This window comes from Brassica rapa, chromosome A02 (assembly GCF_000309985.2).
Source record: "Brassica rapa cultivar Chiifu-401-42 chromosome A02, CAAS_Brap_v3.01, whole genome shotgun sequence".
Classification (NCBI taxonomy): Eukaryota; Viridiplantae; Streptophyta; class Magnoliopsida; order Brassicales; family Brassicaceae; genus Brassica; species Brassica rapa.
In genome coordinates, this window is record NC_024796.2 from 11,332,218 (window position 1) to 11,356,483 (window position 24,266).

Sequence of the window (24,266 nt, forward strand, 5' to 3'; positions counted from 1 at the left end):
TTAACTTAGTCATGAGCAAATAGACCGAATCCGATCCGATAAAAATGGTCCGAACCGGATTTGGATCTTGCTAAGAAACTGATTAGATCTTTAGAATTGGTATTATGGGTGTACGGGTCAGTACGGTATATATCTGAAATCCGATCGAGTATATTTATAATTCGAGTTTATATTCTATTCAAATTACTTTTTTTCACTTCATAACTCAATTCAAGCAGTCTCCATAAATCATGATATTCTTTCTACATAGTTTTTCCGATTCTTCAAAATGAAAACACAAAATTATGGATTCCAATTATCTCCTCCTTCAGAGACTTCAAGGAATCATTTACATGTGCTCGTAATTCTTCTTTGTACTTGATATATATATGATATCATGAATTAATGGATCATTTTTTAGTTCAGGTTTATCGAGTTTGATTTGTTAAACAATCATTTTGAACTTTGTTCGAACCAATACTCTTCGTTTTGTGTTCCTTTCTTTGTAGTTTACAAGGTTTGGGAGTTTATTTTGAAACTTGTATATGATCTGTTTTAGCTCAACATTCTCATTACTTGGGTTCGTGTTCGTGTTAATATGTGGTTTGTTGTTAGTTGGTTATTTTTTATACCCAAATTTGTTGTTCTTTGTTGTTAGCATAATGTTTTGTACATAAGTTATCGTTAAGAATTATGTTTGTTAATGTTAAGTTGAGTTTTGTACTTCTTTATTGTTAGCATAGTGTTTTGTATATGAATTATCGTTAATAGTTATGACTAGTTTGCAAGAGTTCTTATACGACCAAGTTCATATTTGAACTTAATGATTTCAGTCATTGGTGAAGTCATAAAAGTAGTCATTCAAATTAAGTGGATATATTTAGAAAAGAAACAAGTTTTTTGGGTTATTTAAATCTGGTTTAGGACCAAACTCAAAAGTTTTCGAAGTGCAACCAGTTTTCATATAATTTACTAATCTCAAACCGAATCCAAGTAAATTCGAACTAAAACCTAATCAAACTTTTAAAGTATCCGAATGAGATTAAGAATCATGCCTTCAAAAACTCGAACCAAACATGACTGGACACCAGATTGTCTGCCTAGATAAACTGATCAACTAGATTCATTTCTGTTTTGTTTCTAGAGTTTCTAAAAGTTAAGAAGGTAAAATCAGAGCACAGTTCATAGACACTGAATTCTTGCATTGAGTTAATTTTAAATTCTTTATCCATATGGACAACGATTTGTAAGCTATAAAGTATACAGTTCTCACTTACAATGGACCTCAAATACACATTCTTTCTTTCAGTGGCCCATAGAACAAAATATATCTCAACTTCACCACAACACAAATATCACATTAAAAAGAAGAAAAAAGTAGAGCTAAAATATTTATCCAATAAAAAAATGAAATATGTTTCTCCAATCAAGGAAGAAGATATTGAACTCGTATAGAAGCATCACCATGGCCAACAGAGAAGAGATATTGTCATCTTCCAACATTGATCTTGGCTCCAAGCATTGGAAGAGAGTCGGTGTTTCCGGGCGATATCTTGGAGCTAGAAGTGTCTGTCTCTTTGGTTTGAAAGCCAGAGGAAGTGGTGATATCATCATATCTCCAGTCAGTTAGGTAGCCTGGCTTGGAAGTGACATCACTGACCTCAACATCCCCCGACAACATAGCCACCACTCGTGACATTGGTGGTCTCAAGGAATGAGATGCTTGTGTGCATAACAGAGCAACGCCAATCACTCGTTTCACTTCTTCAACATTGAATTCACTTAGCCTATCATCTATTAGTTCAACTTCACGGCCTTTCTCGTGTAGATTCCATGCCTGTGTCACCAGAGATACACATAGGATCACTGGACTTTGTTAAACCATAAATGACTATAGCAAAAATGAGGACGTACCCATTCAAGAAGATACTTTTTATCGTCATCTAAGACCTCATCAGAGTTTGGCCTTCCACTAACTAGCTCAAGAGCCACAACACCAAATGCATACACATCTGTTTTCTCCGTTAGATGTCCACGCATTGCATACTCTGGCGCAAGATATCCACTGCATCGATATAGTAAAGGCTCAGTACGTTCTTATTGAAATAAAGATGCCCCTCTCTCTCAAACTCTCGATGCCCCTCTCTCTCCAACCCCAGTTCATATATAGAGATAAGCATAAAAGATAACTGAACAATAGTTACTTTTATTATGACCTATGGTTATTTGCACTTATCTAGTAAAGAGCCCATAAACTTTTACCATTTGAACCTTTTGCCTCTATCACCACAACACTAAAATGTGTTAAAACATCCAAACTAATGTGTGTTATGGGGAGACTTACATGGTCCCTGCAACTCCGGTACTTATGTGAGTTTTCTTGTCATGGTATAGTTTCGCCAGCCCAAAATCAGAAACTTTTGGAACCAGTTCGGAGTCAAGCAAAATGTTGCTGGCCTTCACATCCCTGTGTACAATGCGAACCCTCGCCTCCTCGTGGAGATAGACTAGACCTCTGGCTACTCCCAAGCATATCTCGAAACGGGTTGACCAATCAAGATGTATACTCTTATCCCCTGCATCAATCACAAGTACACTATGAGTGATTTTAGCTTGGCAGAATCATGTATGTTATGTCTGTTCATTACCAAATAGTGCCTGATCAAGACTTCCATTAGGGAGATACTCATACACGAGCAAACGATGATCTCCTTCAAAGCAGCAGCCGTAAAGTGTCACTAAGTTGCGATGTAGAACTGTAGAAATTGTTACAATTTCTGCAACAAATTGTCCTTTCCCTTGCCTGGATCCAACCGACAACAGCTTCACAGCTACCTCTCTTCCATCTTTAAGGTTTCCCTGTTGAATGTATAAAAAGGTATTACACATAATCTTCTTTCAACGTATATGCAGATACTTTGGTATGAGACTTGCCTTATAAACAGGCCCAAATCCACCCTCTCCAAGCTTGTTTGAGAGATTGAAATCTTGAGTTGCACTTTTAAGTTCCGAATAAGTAAATGTGTAAGGCTTTATTTCCATACTAAGTAGCTCTGCAAGAAGAAGAAAAGAACAGTTCTTAAAATGAAGCAATCTGAAAGATAAATATTCAAGTTTGATGGTGACAGAGAGCCAAAACATTTCAGCCCAAGGGCGCTCGTTTGGATTTACATCTATACCTTCATCATCAGTGTAAGGCTTTCTTCTTTTTCGTATGATGAAGATACCAAGACCCGCAAGGATGCTCAAAAGTCCTAAGCCAACAATGACACCGACAATAATACCAGTCTTGTTCTTTCCCTTTGATGGTGGCTTATTATCCACAGTTGGTCTAAAATCTGAGCAGCAATATGTAACAATTACTTAGGTATTTACTCACATTAGAGAGTGAAAATCACTATTGTGTGTTACCTGGCGCTGCACTGACTGCCGATATTATTGGCCCATAAGCCCCCTGAATAGGAATACAACATGTTCCTTTTCCAGCCCAGAAAAGATGAACTTCGATGTAATTTTCTGTCACATTTGCTTTATATACTTTATGAACTGCCCTATTAGTAGAGCCACCAGCTGTTCTGAGTACATCAAAATCCTTTTCCACAAGTCTTCCCTGAAAAAGATACATTTTACAGTTCGTAAGAACCAATGTCGGAGGAAGATTATCTACAGCTTGATAAAGTGGTGCAGACCTGGACATAAATGTCAAATCGTCGTCTTCCAAGCCCTTTCCAAGAGTTAGAAGCTTCCATTTGTATTTCAGCAAACTGAAGAGTTACGGTATAGCCTCCATTCTCGAGCCCCAGGCCATAATACCTTAGGGAAGATGCAGAAAGTCTTGCTGTCTGAAAAAGCTCCGAGTCTGAAGTGTTGGTAAATTGCGATAGTGAAGAAGCTATATATGCATTACTGCTACTTCCGGCAAAAAGACCGATGCTACTAGCTGCCCATCTTCTAGCAGCATTCACGAAAAACGAAGATGGTCCAAGATCCGCGTCGTCTTTCTCAAATAGTGCCCTGCTAACGGACCTTTTATCCGGTCCTCCGCAGTTGATTGAAAAGTTGTAATCTAAGACACCAATCATTAGAGAAATCTTATATGAGTGTTTTTATTTGCAATCAATGCTCATGTGTTTTTGTTACACTTACAGATTCCTTTGCCTCGATTGCAAGGGAAGTTCTTTTGCAGACAATTCAGTCCTGATAAAACCCTTTTAACAAATAGAAAAACGACTTGAGAAAGAAATGGCAAGTCGTTTATCCTATTGCAAATAAAAAAAAGGGAAACATATCAAATCACCTGTTGTCAAGACCTTCCAGTGTGAAGTTGTTAGCAACCAGGTTACTGCACAAATAATATACAGTTTTGTTTTAATATATTCCCTTGAAATATGAATATAAATAAGGAATTTTCTGAGAATTGAAAAATATAGTGACTATAAGTTGATAGATAGCCTTTTCACTTACAATTTCGAGTTTGGTAAGCTGACCCACGAAGGAAGAATTCCAGACAAATTATTGTACGACACATCACTATAAGTACAAAGAACAATAATTAGTGTCTATAGAACATGTTATATATTCCGAACCAGTATGAAACTTAAGTCGGTATCAGGAGGACCTGTTAAACCCTCTAAAATAATAAGGAATAAGATGAAACAATTAGGTTTTGGTTACTCACATATTGCTTAACGACTGACTCTTTTGAGTGGGCAAGGAACCATTCAACGTGTTGTTTCCTAAAAACCTGATATATAGACAACAAATTTCCCCACAATGATTTGAATGGACCAAAAGAAGACCAAAAAGACACAGAAAATATATCATCTTACAAGTGAGTAAGTCGAGTTAAGTTGAAAAGTGAAGACGGTATTGGTCCATGTAGTTTGTTGAAGCTTAAATCACTGGAAAACAGACATGAATTAAACCATTCCTGTTTAACAGCAAAGACAGTTCCATCGAACATATGTACTTACACTTGTTGCAGGCTTGAGTAGTCTCCAATATCAGATGGTATTTCCCCTGTGAGATTGTTGTTCCTCAATACTCTGCGGCATAGATCATCAGTGTTAAATACACGGAGGGAGAGAGAAACAGTACGTATATACAATTCTTTAGTATTAATTTTTTTTTTTATATGTGCTATTGTTTGTTCCTTTTTGCATATATATAAGTTGTATGTTTTTTTGCTTTTGTTCATGCAAATGGAGAATTTTCTTTATGCTAACATGTTTTTAGCAAAGACAAATTTAACGGAATTATATTAACTTAGTCATGAGCAAATAGACCGAACTCGATAATTCGAACCTCATCCGATAGAATGGTACGAGTCGGATTTGGATCTTGCTAAGAAACTGATTAGATCTTTAGAATTGGTATTATGGGTGTTCGGATCAGTAGTCAGTATAGTATATATCTGAAATCCGATCGAGTATATTTATAATCCGAGTTCATATTCTACTCAAATTACTTTTTTTTTCTCATTTCATAACTCAATTCAAGCAGTCTCCATAAATCATGATATTCTTTCTACATATCATTTTGTAATGTTATTCTCATATATTCACTCCAATTTCTCTTATTCATTCGGTGATTTAAAAATCTGAAACCCTAAATATAGGATTTTATATAGTTTTTCCGATTCTTCAAAATGAAAACACAAAATTATGGATTCCAATTATCTCCTCCTTCAGAGACTTCAAGGAATCATTTACATGTACTCGTAATTCTTCTTTGTACTTGATATGTATATGATATCATGAATTAATCGATCATTTTTTAGTTCGGGTTTATTGAGTTCGATTTGTTAAACAATCATTTTGAACTTTGTTCGAACCAATACACTTTGTTCTGTGTTCCTTTCTTTGTAGTTTACAAGGTTTGGGAGTTTATTTTGAAACGTGTATATGATCTGTTTTAGCTCAACATTCTCATTACTTAGGTTCGTGTTCGTGTTAGTATGTGGTTTGTTGTTAGTTGGTTATTTTTTATACCAAATTTGTTATTCTTTGTTGTTAACATAATGTTTTGTACAAAAGTTATCGTTAAGAATTATGTTAGTTATTGTTAAGTTGAGTTTTGTACTTCTTCATTGTTAGCATAGTGTTTTGTATATGAGTTATCGTTAATATTTATGACTAGTTAGCAAAAGTTCTTATACGAACAAGTTCACATTTTAACTTAGGACCAAACTCAAAGTTTTCGAGGTGCAACCAGTTTTCATATGATTTGCTAACCCCAAACTGAAGCCAAGTAACTTCGAACTAAAACCGAATCAAACTTTTAAGTATCTGAATGGGATAAAAAAATTATGCCTTCAAAAACTCGAACCAAACATGACTGGACACCAGATTGTCTAGCTAGATAAACTGATCAACTAGATCCATTTCTGTTTTGTTTCTAGAGTTTCTAAGAGTTAAGAAGGTAAAATCAGAGCACAGTTCATAGACACTGAATTCTTGCATTGAGTTAATTTTAAATTCTTTATCCATATGGACAACGATTTGTAAGCTATAAAGTATACAGTTCTCACTTACAATGGACCTCAAATACACATTCTTTCTTTCAGTGGCCCATAGAACAAAATATATCTCAACTTCACCACAACACAAATATCACATTAAAAAGAAGAAAAAAGTAGAGCTAAAATATTTATCCAATAAAAAAATGAAATATGTTTCTCCAATCAAGGAAGAAGATATTGAACTCGTATAGAAGCATCACCATGGCCAACAGAGAAGAGATATTGTCATCTTCCAACATTGATCTTGGCTCCAAGCATTGGAAGAGAGTCGGTGTTTCCGGGCGATATCTTGGAGCTAGAAGTGTCTGTCTCTTTGGTTTGAAAGCCAGAGGAAGTGGTGATATCATCATATCTCCAGTCAGTTAGGTAGCCTGGCTTGGAAGTGACATCACTGACCTCAACATCCCCCGACAACATAGCCACCACTCGTGACATTGGTGGTCTCAAGGAATGAGATGCTTGTGTGCATAACAGAGCAACGCCAATCACTCGTTTCACTTCTTCAACATTGAATTCACTTAGCCTATCATCTATTAGTTCAACTTCACGGCCTTTCTCGTGTAGATTCCATGCCTGTGTCACCAGAGATACACATAGGATCACTGGACTTTGTTAAACCATAAATGACTATAGCAAAAATGAGGACGTACCCATTCAAGAAGATACTTTTTATCGTCATCTAAGACCTCATCAGAGTTTGGCCTTCCACTAACTAGCTCAAGAGCCACAACACCAAATGCATACACATCTGTTTTCTCCGTTAGATGTCCACGCATTGCATACTCTGGCGCAAGATATCCACTGCATCGATATAGTAAAGGCTCAGTACGTTCTTATTGAAATAAAGATGCCCCTCTCTCTCAAACTCTCGATGCCCCTCTCTCTCCAACCCCAGTTCATATATAGAGATAAGCATAAAAGATAACTGAACAATAGTTACTTTTATTATGACCTATGGTTATTTGCACTTATCTAGTAAAGAGCCCATAAACTTTTACCATTTGAACCTTTTGCCTCTATCACCACAACACTAAAATGTGTTAAAACATCCAAACTAATGTGTGTTATGGGGAGACTTACATGGTCCCTGCAACTCCGGTACTTATGTGAGTTTTCTTGTCATGGTATAGTTTCGCCAGCCCAAAATCAGAAACTTTTGGAACCAGTTCGGAGTCAAGCAAAATGTTGCTGGCCTTCACATCCCTGTGTACAATGCGAACCCTCGCCTCCTCGTGGAGATAGACTAGACCTCTGGCTACTCCCAAGCATATCTCGAAACGGGTTGACCAATCAAGATGTATACTCTTATCCCCTGCATCAATCACAAGTACACTGTGAGTGATTTTAGCTTGGCAGAATCATGTATGTTATATCTGTTCATTACCAAATAGTGCCTGATCAAGACTTCCATTAGGGAGATACTCATACACGAGCAAACGATGATCTCCTTCAAAGCAGCAGCCGTAAAGTGTCACTAAGTTGCGATGTAGAACTGTAGAAATTGTTACAATTTCTGCAACAAATTGTCCTTTCCCTTGCCTGGATCCAACCGACAACAGCTTCACAGCTACCTCTCTTCCATCTTTAAGGTTTCCCTGTTGAATGTATAAAAAGGTATTACACATAATCTTCTTTCAACGTATATGCAGATACTTTGGTATGAGACTTGCCTTATAAACAGGCCCAAATCCACCCTCTCCAAGCTTGTTTGAGAGATTGAAATCTTGAGTTGCACTTTTAAGTTCCGAATAAGTAAATGTGTAAGGCTTTATTTCCATACTAAGTAGCTCTGCAAGAAGAAGAAAAGAACAGTTCTTAAAATGAAGCAATCTGAAAGATAAATATTCAAGTTTGATGGTGACAGAGGGCCAAAACATTTCAGCCCAAGGGCGCTCGTTTGGATTTACATCTATACCTTCATCATCAGTGTAAGGCTTTCTTCTTTTTCGTATGATGAAGATACCAAGACCCGCAAGGATGCTCAAAAGTCCTAAGCCAACAATGACACCGACAATAATACCAGTCTTGTTCTTTCCCTTTGATGGTGGCTTATTATCCACAGTTGGTCTAAAATCTGAGCAGCAATATGTAACAATTACTTAGGTATTTACTCACATTAGAGAGTGAAAATCACTATTGTGTGTTACCTGGCGCTGCACTGACTGCCGATATTATTGGCCCATAAGCCCCCTGAATAGGAATACAACATGTTCCTTTTCCAGCCCAGAAAAGATGAACTTCGATGTAATTTTCTGTCACATTTGCTTTATATACTTTATGAACTGCCCTATTAGTAGAGCCACCAGCTGTTCTGAGTACATCAAAATCCTTTTCCACAAGTCTTCCCTGAAAAAGATACATTTTACAGTTCGTAAGAACCAATGTCGGAGGAAGATTATCTACAGCTTGATAAAGTGGTGCAGACCTGGACATAAATGTCAAATCGTCGTCTTCCAAGCCCTTTCCAAGAGTTAGAAGCTTCCATTTGTATTTCAGCAAACTGAAGAGTTACGGTATAGCCTCCATTCTCGAGCCCCAGGCCATAATACCTTAGGGAAGATGCAGAAAGTCTTGCTGTCTGAAAAAGCTCCGAGTCTGAAGTGTTGGTAAATTGCGATAGTGAAGAAGCTATATATGCATTACTGCTACTTCCGGCAAAAAGACCGATGCTACTAGCTGCCCATCTTCTAGCAGCATTCACGAAAAACGAAGATGGTCCAAGATCCGCGTCGTCTTTCTCAAATAGTGCCCTGCTAACGGACCTTTTATCCGGTCCTCCGCAGTTGATTGAAAAGTTGTAATCTAAGACACCAATCATTAGAGAAATCTTATATGAGTGTTTTTATTTGCAATCAATGCTCATGTGTTTTTGTTACACTTACAGATTCCTTTGCCTCGATTGCAAGGGAAGTTCTTTTGCAGACAATTCAGTCCTGATAAAACCCTTTTAACAAATAGAAAAACGACTTGAGAAAGAAATGGCAAGTCGTTTATCCTATTGCAAATAAAAAAAAGGGAAACATATCAAATCACCTGTTGTCAAGACCTTCCAGTGTGAAGTTGTTAGCAACCAGGTTACTGCACAAATAATATACAGTTTTGTTTTAATATATTCCCTTGAAATATGAATATAAATAAGGAATTTTCTGAGAATTGAAAAATATAGTGACTATAAGTTGATAGATAGCCTTTTCACTTACAATTTCGAGTTTGGTAAGCTGACCCACGAAGGAAGAATTCCAGACAAATTATTGTACGACACATCACTATAAGTACAAAGAACAATAATTAGTGTCTATAGAACATGTTATATATTCCGAACCAGTATGAAACTTAAGTCGGTATCAGGAGGACCTGTTAAACCCTCTAAAATAATAAGGAATAAGATGAAACAATTAGGTTTTGGTTACTCACATATTGCTTAACGACTGACTCTTTTGAGTGGGCAAGGAACCATTCAACGTGTTGTTTCCTAAAAACCTGATATATAGACAACAAATTTCCCCACAATGATTTGAATGGACCAAAAGAAGACCAAAAAGACACAGAAAATATATCATCTTACAAGTGAGTAAGTCGAGTTAAGTTGAAAAGTGAAGACGGTATTGGTCCATGTAGTTTGTTGAAGCTTAAATCACTGGAAAACAGACATGAATTAAACCATTCCTGTTTAACAGCAAAGACAGTTCCATCGAACATATGTACTTACACTTGTTGCAGGCTTGAGTAGTCTCCAATATCAGATGGTATTTCCCCTGTGAGATTGTTGTTCCTCAATACTCTGCGGCATAGATCATCAGTGTTAAATACACGGAGGGAGAGAGAAACAGTACGTTAATCAAGGCCGCCTTACAATGTACTTAGAGATTTCATGTTTTTGATGAACTCAAGAGTAGAGCTTCCATTGGATATATCTCCTAGCCTCCTACATTTAGAATACGAATATGTGAAGGAGTCAAAAAGAGAGAGAAAGGGAAACAATAATGCAACACATACAATTCCGTCAAAGAAGTTAAGTTGGAAAATGACGAAGGTATCGGACCACTCAAACCAGTTCCGACAATTCTCCTGCAATAAAACAAGTACCAATGAAACCAATATAGAAACTATAAAAACACGTCCATTATAACATTCCAGTAAACAAGAAATCTTCTTACAAGGTAGTAAGTTTGGTCCAGTTTCCTATAAAGTCTGGTATCCGACCTGTAAATTCCAGATCCATCATCCAACTGATAAAACATTTTGAGGAAAAAATCACCTTAATACCCAGAGAAACAAAAGAAAAATATTGTAAAAGTAGTAATAAATAGATAACCAAAAAAAAACTGTCAAAGTCTAACAATAAAGCTTATATTTGAATTTAGTTATCGCTTACGCTTGTTGCATCTCCACAAGATTAGCAAATGATAAAGGTATTTCTCCGCCAAGCCCAGAACTATCTATGTAGCTGCAATAGATGTACGAGTTTCTTAGAAATGATTCGTAGCCAGGAGTTTTGTATTATAACCAAGAAGTAAATACACAAAACATTGGACATGCACTCACATTTGCTGTAGCTTTGTACAACTCCCAATTTCAGCTGGCATAGAACCGGAAAAGTTATTTGAACTAATGCTACTGCAAATATATAGGTATAAGGAACCATCAAGAAGAGAAGATCACCATATTTAAGCAAACAAGAAGCACCCAAAAGCTTACAGCAGTTTTAGATTGGTAAGCAAACCAATCTCCTTGGGAACAGGGCCAGACAACGCATTGATCCCAAATGTCCTACGTGATTAAACAGTTGAGCATTGTTAACTGAACGTGCAAGAAATTCAACAGGACGCAGGGTTTCAAAGCCTTACATCCATTCCATTCGAGTCAGATTCCCAATTGCAGGAGACAAGGGTCCTGTCAGAAAGTTCTGAGCCAAGTTCCTGTAAAAAAAAGAGTAAAGATGTGATCTTGATGTCTTTTGTATGCATCACACAGTCTCAAGATGTGTATGATATAAAACTTGTAAATGCATGTGCTCTTTAGAGTAAAACCATACAGATTCGTGAGGTATTCAAGAGTCCAGAGCTCATCAGGTATAGTTCCTACAACATCTATCGCATAAACCTTCCTGTGAAAAAAAAACAAAAATCATGTTTAGTGATTCTCTCTTGGAGAATTCATCGAGCAGATGGTGTGCACGAAGAGTGGAAAGAGGCTGTACAGAGCGGTGATGCGGCAGGTGGAGTTGGCGAAAGTACACGTGCATTTGATCATAGGGTTGTAAGCACCATCGTCGATGGAGACATTGTCTATGGCGGCGCCGGAGCAAAGCTCGCCGCTGATGTTCCATTCATTCGACGCTCGGATCTTCCAAGTCGCGAAAATGGAGTTCAACGCACGCGCTGTCAATTTATATTTACTTTACTTAATATTCATTAATTCTGTCTTTTTAATAAACATTTTTACCTCTTTTATATACATACATCAATTTATAATACTGTTAACAAAAAAATTAACTAAAATATAGTTCCATTGATATTTTCCCCCTTATTACGTGGGTTCTTTTTTTTGTGTTCCAAACCATATGATAACCAATAAAAACATATAGAGTGATTTTAAGTTCATAAATGTATTATATAACTATGCTAAATAAGCTCATGATTGCATTAAAGCCAGATACTAGTTGAAACTAATCGGTAAAGAAGCAGGTAAGATATTATCAATGAGGATCCAAAGACTTAGGTGAAGCCTATATAATCCACAATCGAGTCCAGGGTTTCAAAGACAGACCTTCGTCGGGGTGAGTAGTGGCTCGGGTTCGGTTCTGAGCTCGAACCACGTGAATACACAAGAACAAGACAGCAAGTAGTAGACACGGAGACCGTCGTAATCTAGGCATGGTCGACCGGAGAAGAAGATGTTAATTAAAAAGCTCGAGGTATTACTTATCGCTCAAAAACAATGATTATGGTGTTTATGTAGACTTTGAAAATATGTGTTCAAAAAAAAAAAGTAGACTTTGAAAATATCAATTTGCTAATTTAATATGATTAATAATCTAAGGATTCACACTAATCCCTCTCCATTCGTCAAGCGCGAGGGCGTGTAGCTCACATGCTTGGAACGAGGACTTATTAGCGGCTGCCTCTCTGCACTACCGTGGACCTCGGTGACAATAACAAACACGAACAGTGGTATTATTTAATTATATTCAACTAACGAATATAAACACTTATATAATGAGAGTGTGTTTTATTTACCATTTTTTTGTGCGAGGTCCATTGTGGGGGCAGTCGCCAAACCCGCCACTTAATTAAAATAAAGCATTGACTGATAGTTAGCTCTTAAGGATGTAGACATTGTCAAGTGCAACCGGTCATCACCATTGTTGTCATCACTTCCTTCCGTCATTAGCCTTTTAATTTCTGTAATTCATAAGAAACACATAAAGACGCTATATACATAAAGAATCACTCTTCGTATGAATCTAGTATTGATTGTATATATAACAAGGATGAATATTACTCTTTTAGAGTATTCTCTTGAAATAAATTGATTCTTAACACTAAGGCACTATAATCTAAATAGTATATTGTAACGGATGCAAGAAAATAGTTAAACACAGATAATAAACAAAAAATAAATGATCAAAATAAAAGAAGGTTTCTACAAACTGAAACCTGAATACTACTTTTACAGATTATCTATAAAAAAATATGGTTTGAAAGCATTAGTGCTGACGAACTCAATGGCTAATTATTGATATTAAATAGTATCAGATTGAAAACATCATTTCAACAATATAGATAAGACACACATCATTTGTACAGAATTTTGTTATATATAAAAAACTCTCTATCCGGCTCTAAGAGAGCAGTAACCTTTCGCAATACCACACATACAAAGGACAAAACTTCTTGATCTGTGATATGATCTAATTCACTTTCAGGTAAATTAACATACAACAAAATCATTAATCATGTACATAGCAAAAGACGAAAATACCCCTTTTAGACATGGTAGATCATACCAACTTCTAACGTCGACGCGTAAGGCGAGGTCAGTGCGGTTCTTGGACCTCTAGTGTTCCTCCTAAGAAACTCGTACCCAACGTTAATAGCGAGTCTCTTCACCAACCCTGATCCATGCTTCGCTCTCATATACGCGTTCCCCATTATATAAGCCACGCCTCCCTCACGCGCCTCCGTTAGCTCCATCAGCTCCTCTCTCGTCTCCTTCTCTATCTTCGGTGTCTCCGGCACGACAAACCTCACTTTCTTCTTGACCTTACTCTTCTTCTTCTTCAGCTTCGGTGATAGGATCTCTGATGGCCCCGGCTTATCCATCTCGTCAACATCGCTTCCCTCCTCGAACCCTTGCATGTACGTTGAACAAGTTCCGACCACGGCCATTCTTTCACCCTCTCCGTTGGTCTCCACGACAGCGCTTTCAGCTTCTGAACGTACAAACTCGGCTATGCTACACACAAGATCGCCTTCAAACTCGATGTCGTCTTTATGAACATCACGGTACCCATACCGCACGATGCAACGGTACATCCTGAACTGTTTCGGCCCAACGCGGCCCACAAGAAACCGTTCCTCGGGCCGCACGTGCGGCACGGGGACGGATTTGACGCAGAGGAAGACGAGAACCTGGTGGAAGGCAGGGAGGTTGGTCACGAAATGAGAGAAGATGGCCGGCACGCCGGAGACGAGCTCGGTGTGTATGAGTCCGATGCCGCGGACACGTTTGATCCCGAGGGTTTGTCCGAGGCTGAGGAGCCAGTTGACGGAGACTTTGTTTTGGACGTCGAACTCGTACCGCTTGAGCGTCCCGTAGTGCCACGTGCACATCGCGGCGAGGAAGCATAAGGAGAGGGCGATGGGGACCCACGCGCCTTCGAGGAATTTGATGAGGGAAGCTGAGAAGTAGAGAGACTCGATCGTGCCGAAAAAGAGGACGAAAGCGATGGCGAAGAAGATGTTCTTGTGCCAGCAGAGCACGATCACTAGTGACATCAGACATGTCGTCACCAGCATAACGGTTATTACCGCCAAACCTATAATGAAACATTATAAACGGTTACTTAGCAACTGCCTGAGATTTTTATCCAAAAAAACAAACCAAACCGGTATTCACCAATACCTAAACTGCTTAAACCGAACCAAGGATACCTAGATATACAAAATCCAGTTTATATAGTTAAAAATAATACTTATATTTAATTTTGAAATAACCAAATACCTTAAAAGTACTACATTTATAAACTAATTACCCAGAAAGAAAAACACTGAATAGCCCAATAGTTTATATTCAGTATTTTAAATTATCTGGATATCACTTAAGTATCCAAATAGTTGTATCTAAAACCGAATAATCTAAAGTTATCCAAAACGGAGACCAAAATTATTAGTCGGGTCTCATTATTTAAACCGAACCAAGAACCGGAAGAACTGAACCGAAAACCTAGAAAATCGGAACCGAACCCACATGACTAGTCTCAGACCACATTAAGTAGATTAGAGAGATGTTGAAGTGTTTATATATACCTGAAGCATTACCCAAACGCCTTGTGTCTCTGAAACCGATGGTGACAGCTAAACAGAGGATCATCAAGATCCAGTTGATCTCGGGGATGTAAATCTGACCGTGGATCTTGGACGATGTATGAACAATCTTCACTTTAGGGAAGCATCCCAACGCAGAGCACTGCTTGATGATCGAGAACGTTCCAGTGATAATAGCTTGACTTCCAACAACAGCAGCAAGTATAGCGATCACAAGAACAGGCCATCTCAACTTCTCCGGTACAGATACATAGAACCCAATATTGTACTCGCTCGCGATGGCATGATGCTGAGAGAGATACGCTGCTTGCCCCATGTAGGCGAGTATCAAGGATGGGTAAACAAGTGATGTAAAAGCAATCTGCAATGAGAACACGATCGAATCAACAAAATGAAACTTATAAGACTAGGAGTAACAGTGGCTGATCTAGAAATAATTTTGGATGGGGGTAAAAATATTTTATATATATTAAACTTTATTTTTTTATCTTACATAATGTAAAATTTATAATATTAAAATTCTTAAACTATAATCCATTTACCACATTTTCACTAGGTTAAAACATGGTAACAATCTGACTACAAACAGAATTATATTTATTTAGTTAATGATATATCCATTGGACTCAGATTGCTAACCTGGATTGAGAGTTGAGAGAAGTGACCGAGATCAGCAAACATAGCTTCTGAGCCTGTAATGCAGAGCAAGATCCCACCAAGAGACATCCAGCCTCTGCTTTGAGTTTTCTTGAGGAACTTGTACATGTAATAAGGAGAGAGCGCTTGATACACATGCGGGTTCCAATGGATAATGTTGTAAACACCGATGGCGCTAATGCACATTAGCCACAAGAGGATAACTGGTGCGAACAAGAACCCGACCCGGTGTGTGCCGTAGTGTTGAAGCGCAAACAAACCTATCAGGATTATACAAGCAGCAGGGACTTCTATATCTGCATTAGAAAAAGAAAACTTTAATTACTACAAGAGTCATTGTACATTAACGTTTTAGTCAAAGAGGTTGACACTAAGATCCAAACATGGGGTGGATGAGGATTTTCAGGAAGAAGATAAACGTTATAAACATCCACTTGGTCTGTGCAGAACAATCCAAAACGCTTATTCAATAGGCGTGGGCCATTAAACCAAACTGAAAGCGATGCCTATACGATATATTTAATTCGTGTTACGTGCAAAAAACCATGTCAAGCTATCTAATAAACAGATGGTGGGAGCAACTGGCTCCACGGTTTAGTAAAGAAACCAAAGACTTTCTGCAGTCTAACATTTTCAATTTTTTCTTAATGTCCTATGCTCACCTTTGTGCCCTTATTATTCATGTAAACTTTTTATAGAGCCCTATACACAACTAAAACTATCGCTTAAAATCATGATGCGGTCGGTCCCTTTGCCTATGCTTCGGACCGGCCATGTCTGCATATCCGGTTATGGGCATAAACATTGACATGTAGCCCCAAAACTTTTGAAGAAAATTACATAAACATAAGCTTTCAAATTAAAAAAATAAATAAAAGAAAAGTTATTAAAACTTCCATTAACTCGCCTACCGCCCCCACAATCTCAGAGCCGGCCTTAAACCCGAAAATGCTAACTAACACCTTCTAAGACGAAAGTGTCCATCACAATCACCATGAGTAACGTTTTGAGATGAAACTAATCAAAGAATAGTGTTAAAGAAAAAAACTCACACTTGTGATGCTCCTTGGCCGTTGAAAGCTCAACACCAGACACTGCAGAGAAAACTGTAATAGACAAAAAAAAAAAAAGAGACCAAAGTCAAAGAATGATCTTTGTCTTAGTCAAAAAAAAACAAGAACAAGTCAAAAGTTTAAACTTTTACCTGAAATCGCAGGCGTAAGAACACCGTCACCAATGACCATACAAGTCCCAATCAAAGCCAACACAAGCAAAACCTTCTGCAACACTCTCTGCTTCTCAAGCGTACTCTTCAACCTCGCCGCGAAACCCGTCTGAGCAGCCATCTCCAACGACGACGATCCGTTGTACTCGATGAGCTGCTCGTCCGCCAGCTGGCAACTGGGTAGCGAGTTGACCCGCGCGTGTCGACAGAGGAGCGAGTAGAGAGCGAAGGTGCCACCTTCGCCATTGTCGTCTGCTCTGAGTACTATGAAGACGTATTTGAAGAGAGGGACGAGAGTGATGGTCCAGAAGATGAAAGACAGAACACCGAAGATCTCGTCGTTGGACTCGGTGTGGTGAATGTCTTCGGCGAATGTGCTTTTGTAGACGTATAGAGGAGAAGTGCTTAAGTCTCCGTATACTACGCCTAGGCTCTGGTACGCTAATGTCAACACTGTTCTCCATGATTCCTTCTGTAAAATCAAAACGAAAGGTTTTTTTTTTTTTTTTCAAGATTCGATGATAACGAGGGAAGAGGATCTAGAGAGAGAAAGGAGAGGACTTTGAGATTGGATCTCACCTTGATGATGTTCTGATAAGTCCTTGATTCGATATCCATGGTGGGTTTTTGTGGATTTAGGCTCAGGGAGTGGAGAAGTCCATGAATCGAGAGAGAGAGTTTACAGAGGAAACGGAAACAGATGCAAAAAGAAAAAACTTTACGAAACGGTTTTATTTGAGATGTTTGTTATTACCACTCAGAACTGAACAGGCTTTTGAGTAACCGTCTAACCGAGAATGGTTCGGAAAGAAGAAGTACGAAAAGAGTTTTAAAACAATTTTTTTTTAAAAAAGGTAAAACGCGAGAAAATTCGAGAAAATCGTGAAAGGAGAACACGTAGAGGATGTTTGCGTATGGGTTTCTGGACAAAAAGGCGAGATTTTTATGAGAAAGAGAGCGACTTCTTTTGTTTTGTTTTGTTTTGTTGGGTTAACCAACTTTGAAGTTGCTTATTACTTGAGAGAGAGAGAGAGAGAGATTAGTCAAACTCTATACGCTAATAACTTTACTTATAGTAATTGGGTCTGGATAAGCATGTAATAAGTTGATTCAACGAATGTGTATTGTTACTATATAATTAATTAAAAAGGTGTAATTTATGAGGGAAATTAAAATGTGAAAGCAAAGTGCGTTGAGAGTGAAGGAAACGAGAAAAGTGTGGTGTTTTGATAAGTGGGATGTCGATTCATATCGTTTAAGCTTTCTATAAAGTGAATTTATCACATAACTTCAAAGAAAATGTTATGTTCAACTTTGAAGACAAATTATAAAGCGTGAAGAAAAGAAAAATAGTTCTTATTTTGTTTTTATAACAAAAATAATAATCATTACCAATGTTGGCTCTATTTAATCAAACCCCAACTTTACTAGTTCACTTACCATTTTAAATATATAGTTTAGAATAAGATATATATTGAAGTTTATTATACCTCCTTGGTTTTTTCTCTTAGTATAAGATAAACAATATAATTAAGAGACAGTGGAACGAAAATGTAAAATATTTTTATTATAATTTTTGAATGTAAAACATGAAAATGCTTCAAACTCTGCTGATCTTATTCTGAAAAGTTAGGTTCAACTTTGATTTTCCCCCTTTTTGCCATAATTCAGTTAATTAGAGTTTGGACACATGTTTTGTCTGTCACCTAATTTTGAAAATGTCTTGTAATTTTAAAAGTGGACGATTGTGGTCATAAACGTTACTTGGTCATAGTATTGTTGTAATGGTTGTTAGTGCAGCGGTAAAAAACACATGTGTAGTTGAGATATCATGTTTTAATTTACAGCAACTGGCTGTAGAAAGAGACTCGTTAACATGTTTTGGCCTTGAACCCCAATTATACTCTTTTGTATTAAAACAAACCAAATATGTTTCTTTTTTAATTATGAGCATTGTAATTTTAAAATCAACTCACAACATATGATCATATATCTACCATTCCTCTTAACCAGTAACCAAAAAGAAACGTAATAATAAACACGCAAGCCTTATAATATCTAACATTCCCTTAATATTCATTCCCCACGAATTGGTGCCCTAACTAAATCAACTTACACATTAACTTTAATATTATTCACCTAACATATAGATGTTATATGATATTCAAAAACAGTCATGCGTTTCTCACTTGAGCAGCCATCTAATTATCAACAATATATGTATTTGCTTTTAGGTCCGGTGGTGGAATCTATAACAGAATAATTCTCTTTCGTAGCCACTTTTTGGCTAAAGCGGTATATTTATATTTACTCCACTAGAGAAATAAACCATGCAAATACATAATTCAATTCGAGGTTTTGTGTGGAGAGAAATGACCAGAAATGGAGACATATATGGGTCCTCTCTAATTTGAAGTTTTACATTTATTCCATTTTATATGTTACGAAAAAGGCCAAAATCAAGCTGACGACATTATCATCCGAATATAGAGATCCACATATTCGTGAATATCTGTAGTAATGAAATTAAATTGAAGCAGTCTGGAATTATTATTAAGACCATACATGTTGAACTTGTCTTTAACTCTACTTTATTATCTAAAGTTGATTAGTTTTCCTTTAGGTTCTTGTTGTTGTTTCGCTTTCTAACAAAGTATTCGCGTATTTTTTTAGAAAACTAGCCCTCTTCTTTTTGTCAATTTGATTCGTTTTCAAACATGGAATGACAAAGCTTATAATAATAATAATAATCTGAATCATATTCTCATCAGCTTTATAGAAACCTTTTTTTCTAAATCAATTTTATAGTAACTTGTGTTGTTGTTTGGGGGTGATGAAGGGAACGAGAGTACTTACACATTCTTATCAAAAAAAAGGAGAGAACACTTGCAAATTTACAATTAAGCGCATGGGATATCAAGGTCATGACAGTTAGAACTTAGAAGCGATTATTACGGTTTGTCACTAACCGGATTCCACGTGGTCATCTCTGGATAAATTCGGAATCCCGGTTAATATGGAGTGCGATATTAGACATTACACGTGTGTAAAGAACGTGAAGTGCCCTCCAGTTCCTGCAGAATCACAAACAAATAATTGTCAATGATTTGATTCTTTCTTATCTCCCTAATATGTCATATTCCAAGACAACATAAACTGTCCATTGCATGAATTAATAAACAACATATCCAGTAGAAAAATACGGTAATTATAACGACAGAACTATAGAAGTAAAATAATTACCTTTCACCTTGCTTGGATATCAATTACATATTTTTGTTAGTTCATCCATTTTTAAGAATTATTATAGTGCATCACATATGATCCACTACATAATATAAAATCGTAAATATAAGATAATATAATAATAACACCATAAATGCGTGGGTAAATTTGTATAAGAAAATTATTAGAGAATTTGTACTCTCTACACACCACTTTTCTCCTATTTGCACTCCATACTCTATATCCCTCCAATTTTCTTCCCCCAACATTACCATTTTCCCCCCATTCAATGATATCCCACCTTTGTTAGTATATTTAGCTAATTTACTCATTATTATTCATAGTGGGATAAACTATTTGATGACTCTGCAAATCACTATATAGTTTCCTACTTTTGTTAGGTAATTGTTCTTTTGTCGCTGCATCCCCTAGTTTGCGTCATTGCCATTTTACATATGTCATTACATTAATATCAACAATTTTGATATCTAATTAGTTAGATATTGACTTATTTAGCCGCCCGTGACATCATTGTTTGGTGGTTTTTAGTCCAGTTAAAACATTTCCAATGAATCTCTATAATTTCTCTATCTAAAAAAAAATAAAAATAATTATATATAGATTTGCTCCAATTGCGTTACTATATAATATAATTATTTTATTATAAATTATAACATAGAAGAATGTTATTATTTATTATAATTTAAAGTAACGCATCGTAACAAATTGAACTATATAATAAAATTACTCTATTTCAAAATAAAATATAGAGGAAATTGTAATGTTCCATTTGAGATTGTCTTAATAACATATAGACATTTGAAAAATACTAACACAAACCATTATACTTTATGTTTTTGGTTTCTATAATTTAGGTAGCTACTGTGTACTTTAAGGGGTTGGCAGGGGCGGATGCAGGACTACATATAGATGGGGGCTCATGATTTTTTTACCTTATGCATAATTTTCTAAGTAGAAACAACCTTCAAATTTATACTAATTACTACAAGAAAATAAAAAATCAGTAGGGGGCACATGACCCCGTACCGTTAGCCTTGTGTCCGCCCCTGGGGGTTGGGTAGTAATTATTTACCATTGTGATAAACGTTATAGCACTTTGATGGTTAAAACTATTTTTACTTGTATTTCCCGACATGTTACTTGGTAATTACATTAAACATTTGCTGATGAATGGTGAGATGATCTCAAGAAGCCAAGTTCACCACACCAACCCTTAGAGAGATCATACGCTTCATATAGTCAGCACTTATAATTTATTCTTCACATTTGAAATCCTACCTATAGTAATTCTATATCTTTCGCACGTGTTAAATTAATTGAATAAGACTAACTTCATTAATTTGCCATTTAAAATAATAAAAAGATGAAAGCATAAAATCTAAGAGTGCGTATAACTGCTTCAAAAACATTATACATAAAAATAATAATTATTTCTCGACCTGCTATATATCAGAAACCAGAATGAAAATAGATAATGAGATTTTGAGTATTCTGAACTTACCTTATCTAACTTTACTCTTGATCCGATAAAAGTTTGATCTGTCTATTTTTAATCATTTTTTTCACCGAGAGAACACTCAAATCTCGTTATCTTAAAATCTCTTCTTTTCTGTTTTATTCGGAAAGGCTTAAAGATAATAAAATCATATCATTTTAAATTTTGTTTTGAGAAACCATTAAAATTCCAAAATTTTATCTTATAATCTTCTGTAATTCAGCCTTTATAATATAGTATTATTAGTATAATCATCCGTCCCAAAAAAAAAAGATTTGAATTAAGAATGAAAGCAATCCTTATTTAATTAAAAAAGAAGAAGCAACCCTTATTTACAACTACTATACTAGATCACCAGTTTTTGATAACCTTTTTTAACTCGATCATTTTCGTATCTCTATCTTGTCTTCGTTAGTCTAATCTGAGCATTTACAAAACATTTCAAAAATACAACACTAGTATTTCCAAAATTTCAGGTGTTTGATTTTTACTTGCAAGAGTTTTCTTCCCCAATAGATGGGCCCTTACGATAATTGCTCCCTCTAGATATATAAAACATATGTTTCATTCATATGGTTGGACAATATTGTCGCTTAACGATTATATACACTATCTTCCATCCCTTTTGGTTTCTCCTTTTTAAAAGACGTGGGAAGCATTTAGAGCCACAAACAAGGATCCCAGATATAATAGTAGCAATTACATATTAACCTAATTGATATTATAATTGTATTGAAATCCTCCAAGCCGACAAATCTTATGATGTAATCGTATCCGACAACAATATTTCTTGGATCAATAGTCACTACCATCAGGTCATGGAGACATTCACAATTTACAATCACCCTCGATATGTTTGTCACTTCGTTACGTAACAAAACAATCTAGGATAATTAGTTGAAAAATTCTACATATATTCGTTACTGCTTACCTGTGGGAAAAATAAAACCTCATCCCATCCTCATCTTGCATTTTGTTTTTTGAATGTAAAATTTATTCAGACAAAAAAACATGCTTAATTATTCTAACAGAGTTTGCTGATATTATAAAAAGGATAAAAATGAAACTATAATTGATTAAAAGAATGCGCTCCTAAGAGACATGTATCCTCGTCCCAAGCCAAGTAATTAGGCTATCCTTGAGACTTTGAATTCCCATTTCCTTTAGAGAACACAATATGTTCCTCACAGCCTTATCAATGAATTTGCCTAGTAGCTAGGATCTTGTGGTGTCTCTTCATTTCTCCTTTGATTCCTCTACCTCCATAGGCTATGGACAGCAGTTTGAAAGGCGTATCTTGCAAGATACACGTGTGTTTGGTCTGGTGATCAACCTGATATGAGATCAATGAGAGCATTCCATTCAGTTGTAAACTTATCCAGAAGCAGCCCTGATGCTACATCTTTCCAGACTTTTTCTGAGTAGGTGCAAGAAAAGAATAGGTGTTGCCTAATTTCTTGTGCCTCCTGACATAGAACTCAAGTAGCATCAGCAGTACTATTCCAAAGGAGGAGCCTATCTCCTGTTGCCAATCTATTATGAATAGCCAACCCCAGGTTGTGAATGAGTACTTAGGTGTTGAATTGGTGAACCAAACACCTTTATACCATTCCTATCTCATCTTGTATTTAATTCCACCATGTAAAGTTAATCTAAGGTGCACGACTGGAAATCAAACATGATTGATGATTTACGTAAGATTATCACGATGAAAAAATAGTTATGTTTTAATTGCTGATGTGACGATCGATGTGAAATCATACACATGTGTAGTTAGACGGTGAACGTCTTGTTATAGTTATTGATATTCATGACCTGTTACCTATTAATATACGCCTAGATAACATTTGTTTTACTAAAAGTCCCATTATATAATATCATCACTTTATTTAATAGCAGATAGTTTCTCTCTTCGTAACCATTTCCAATCCACCTCTACTATAAGGATCTCTAAAATAGAAAAAAACAAAAAAATAAAAATTTTACTCTAATGTATTCATTTATAATAGATGAATTTATAATAGATGAATGCTATATTTACCTTTATAAATAGAGGAATACTATTTATAGAGACAAATATAACATTTTTATATTATAAAAAAACATAATAGAGCAAAAAATTATATCTCTATTTTTTTTCTATTTTAAGAATTTATATTATAAAGCTGGGTTGGAGATGTCCGGCTTTTGCATCAATCACACTGTGTAACTGCACACAAAAAGATTCAAATCGTTAAAAAGATGAGTCATTTAACACAAGCATGATATGAACTGATTGCTATAGTAGGCGTAGCGATTATTTTTTACTACCTCTCGAAGTTGTAAAACCGTAACTTGACCGCGCTCTCATTAGCATCGTCTGGGTTTACAGGTTTCTTGAAATCAACCCAACTTAGAAACAATGTCTTCGACGATATTCATGTGAGGCCATATGCTTTCAGCTTCTGTTTGTGCACACAGCTCCACGTGGTTGTAGAGCTCTATATATGTTCATCACTGGCTCAAATAATGGTTTCTCAATAGCTCTTCTGTGGTTTGTTTTCAACTCCACTAGGGAAGAGAGAGATCAACATTCTATCTTATATAAATTTGAAG

General features: G+C 36.3%; 3 protein-coding genes across 3 annotated transcripts; all 3 read right to left on the bottom strand.

Moving 5' to 3' along the window:
* Positions 1-1,166: 1,166 nt before the first annotated feature.
* LOC103853358 (probable LRR receptor-like serine/threonine-protein kinase At1g56130) lies at positions 1,167-6,178 on the bottom strand. Its single transcript, XM_033285584.1, has 14 exons — positions 4,953-6,178; positions 4,809-4,880; positions 4,658-4,723; positions 4,444-4,509; positions 4,277-4,321; positions 4,126-4,187; positions 3,669-4,045; positions 3,391-3,589; positions 3,159-3,317; positions 2,914-3,032; positions 2,628-2,838; positions 2,324-2,555; positions 1,894-2,044; positions 1,167-1,816 (listed from the first exon to the last, which is right to left on the bottom strand). Exons 1-14 carry the CDS (start codon positions 5,174-5,176, stop codon positions 1,469-1,471), a joined length of 2,331 nt encoding a protein of 776 aa, XP_033141475.1. The 5' UTR covers positions 5,177-6,178; the 3' UTR covers positions 1,167-1,468.
* Positions 6,179-6,439: 261 nt separating this feature from the next.
* On the bottom strand, positions 6,440-12,877 carry LOC103852644 (probable LRR receptor-like serine/threonine-protein kinase At1g56130). Its single transcript, XM_009129537.3, has 24 exons — positions 12,269-12,877; positions 11,700-11,880; positions 11,535-11,606; positions 11,347-11,418; positions 11,198-11,269; positions 11,045-11,116; positions 10,875-10,946; positions 10,657-10,728; positions 10,496-10,567; positions 10,353-10,424; positions 10,209-10,280; positions 10,065-10,136; positions 9,914-9,979; positions 9,700-9,765; positions 9,533-9,577; positions 9,382-9,443; positions 8,925-9,301; positions 8,647-8,845; positions 8,415-8,573; positions 8,170-8,288; positions 7,884-8,094; positions 7,580-7,811; positions 7,150-7,300; positions 6,440-7,072 (listed from the first exon to the last, which is right to left on the bottom strand). The coding sequence occupies exons 1-24, from the start codon at positions 12,375-12,377 to the stop codon at positions 6,725-6,727; spliced, it is 3,045 nt and encodes a 1,014-aa protein (XP_009127785.1). The 5' UTR covers positions 12,378-12,877; the 3' UTR covers positions 6,440-6,724.
* A 364-nt stretch (positions 12,878-13,241) lies between these two features.
* Positions 13,242-18,194, bottom strand: LOC103852645 (potassium transporter 6). Its single transcript, XM_009129538.3, has 6 exons — positions 17,510-18,194; positions 16,910-17,402; positions 16,758-16,811; positions 15,688-16,001; positions 15,031-15,409; positions 13,242-14,540 (listed from the first exon to the last, which is right to left on the bottom strand). The coding sequence occupies exons 1-6, from the start codon at positions 17,546-17,548 to the stop codon at positions 13,489-13,491; spliced, it is 2,331 nt and encodes a 776-aa protein (XP_009127786.1). The 5' UTR covers positions 17,549-18,194; the 3' UTR covers positions 13,242-13,488.
* Positions 18,195-24,266: the final 6,072 nt, after the last annotated feature.

What these genes read in the sequence shown, in the direction of transcription:
- LOC103853358 (XM_033285584.1), bottom strand. Translation starts at nt 5,176, where the DNA reads ATGAACAAAAGCAAAAAAACATACAACTTATATATATGCAAAAAGGAA. An exon ending in TACTCAAGCCTGCAACAAGT is followed by an intron (nt 4,881 to 4,952) that starts GTAAGTACATAT and finishes TCTGTTTTCCAG; the next exon opens with TGATTTAAGCTTCAACAAAC. An exon ending in TTAACTCGACTTACTCACTT is followed by an intron (nt 4,724 to 4,808) that starts GTAAGATGATAT and finishes TCTATATATCAG; the next exon opens with GTTTTTAGGAAACAACACGT.
- LOC103852644 (XM_009129537.3), bottom strand. Translation starts at nt 12,377, where the DNA reads ATGCCTAGATTACGACGGTCTCCGTGTCTACTACTTGCTGTCTTGTTC. An exon ending in CACTACTCACCCCGACGAAG is followed by an intron (nt 11,881 to 12,268) that starts GTCTGTCTTTGA and finishes ATAAATTGACAG; the next exon opens with CGCGTGCGTTGAACTCCATT. An exon ending in GATTTGACATTTATGTCCAG is followed by an intron (nt 8,846 to 8,924) that starts GTCTGCACCACT and finishes TATCTTTTTCAG; the next exon opens with GGAAGACTTGTGGAAAAGGA.
- LOC103852645 (XM_009129538.3), bottom strand. Translation starts at nt 17,548, where the DNA reads ATGGATATCGAATCAAGGACTTATCAGAACATCATCAAG. An exon ending in CTTATCAGAACATCATCAAG is followed by an intron (nt 17,403 to 17,509) that starts GTGAGATCCAAT and finishes TTGATTTTACAG; the next exon opens with AAGGAATCATGGAGAACAGT. An exon ending in TCTCTCAACTCTCAATCCAG is followed by an intron (nt 15,410 to 15,687) that starts GTTAGCAATCTG and finishes TTCTCATTGCAG; the next exon opens with ATTGCTTTTACATCACTTGT.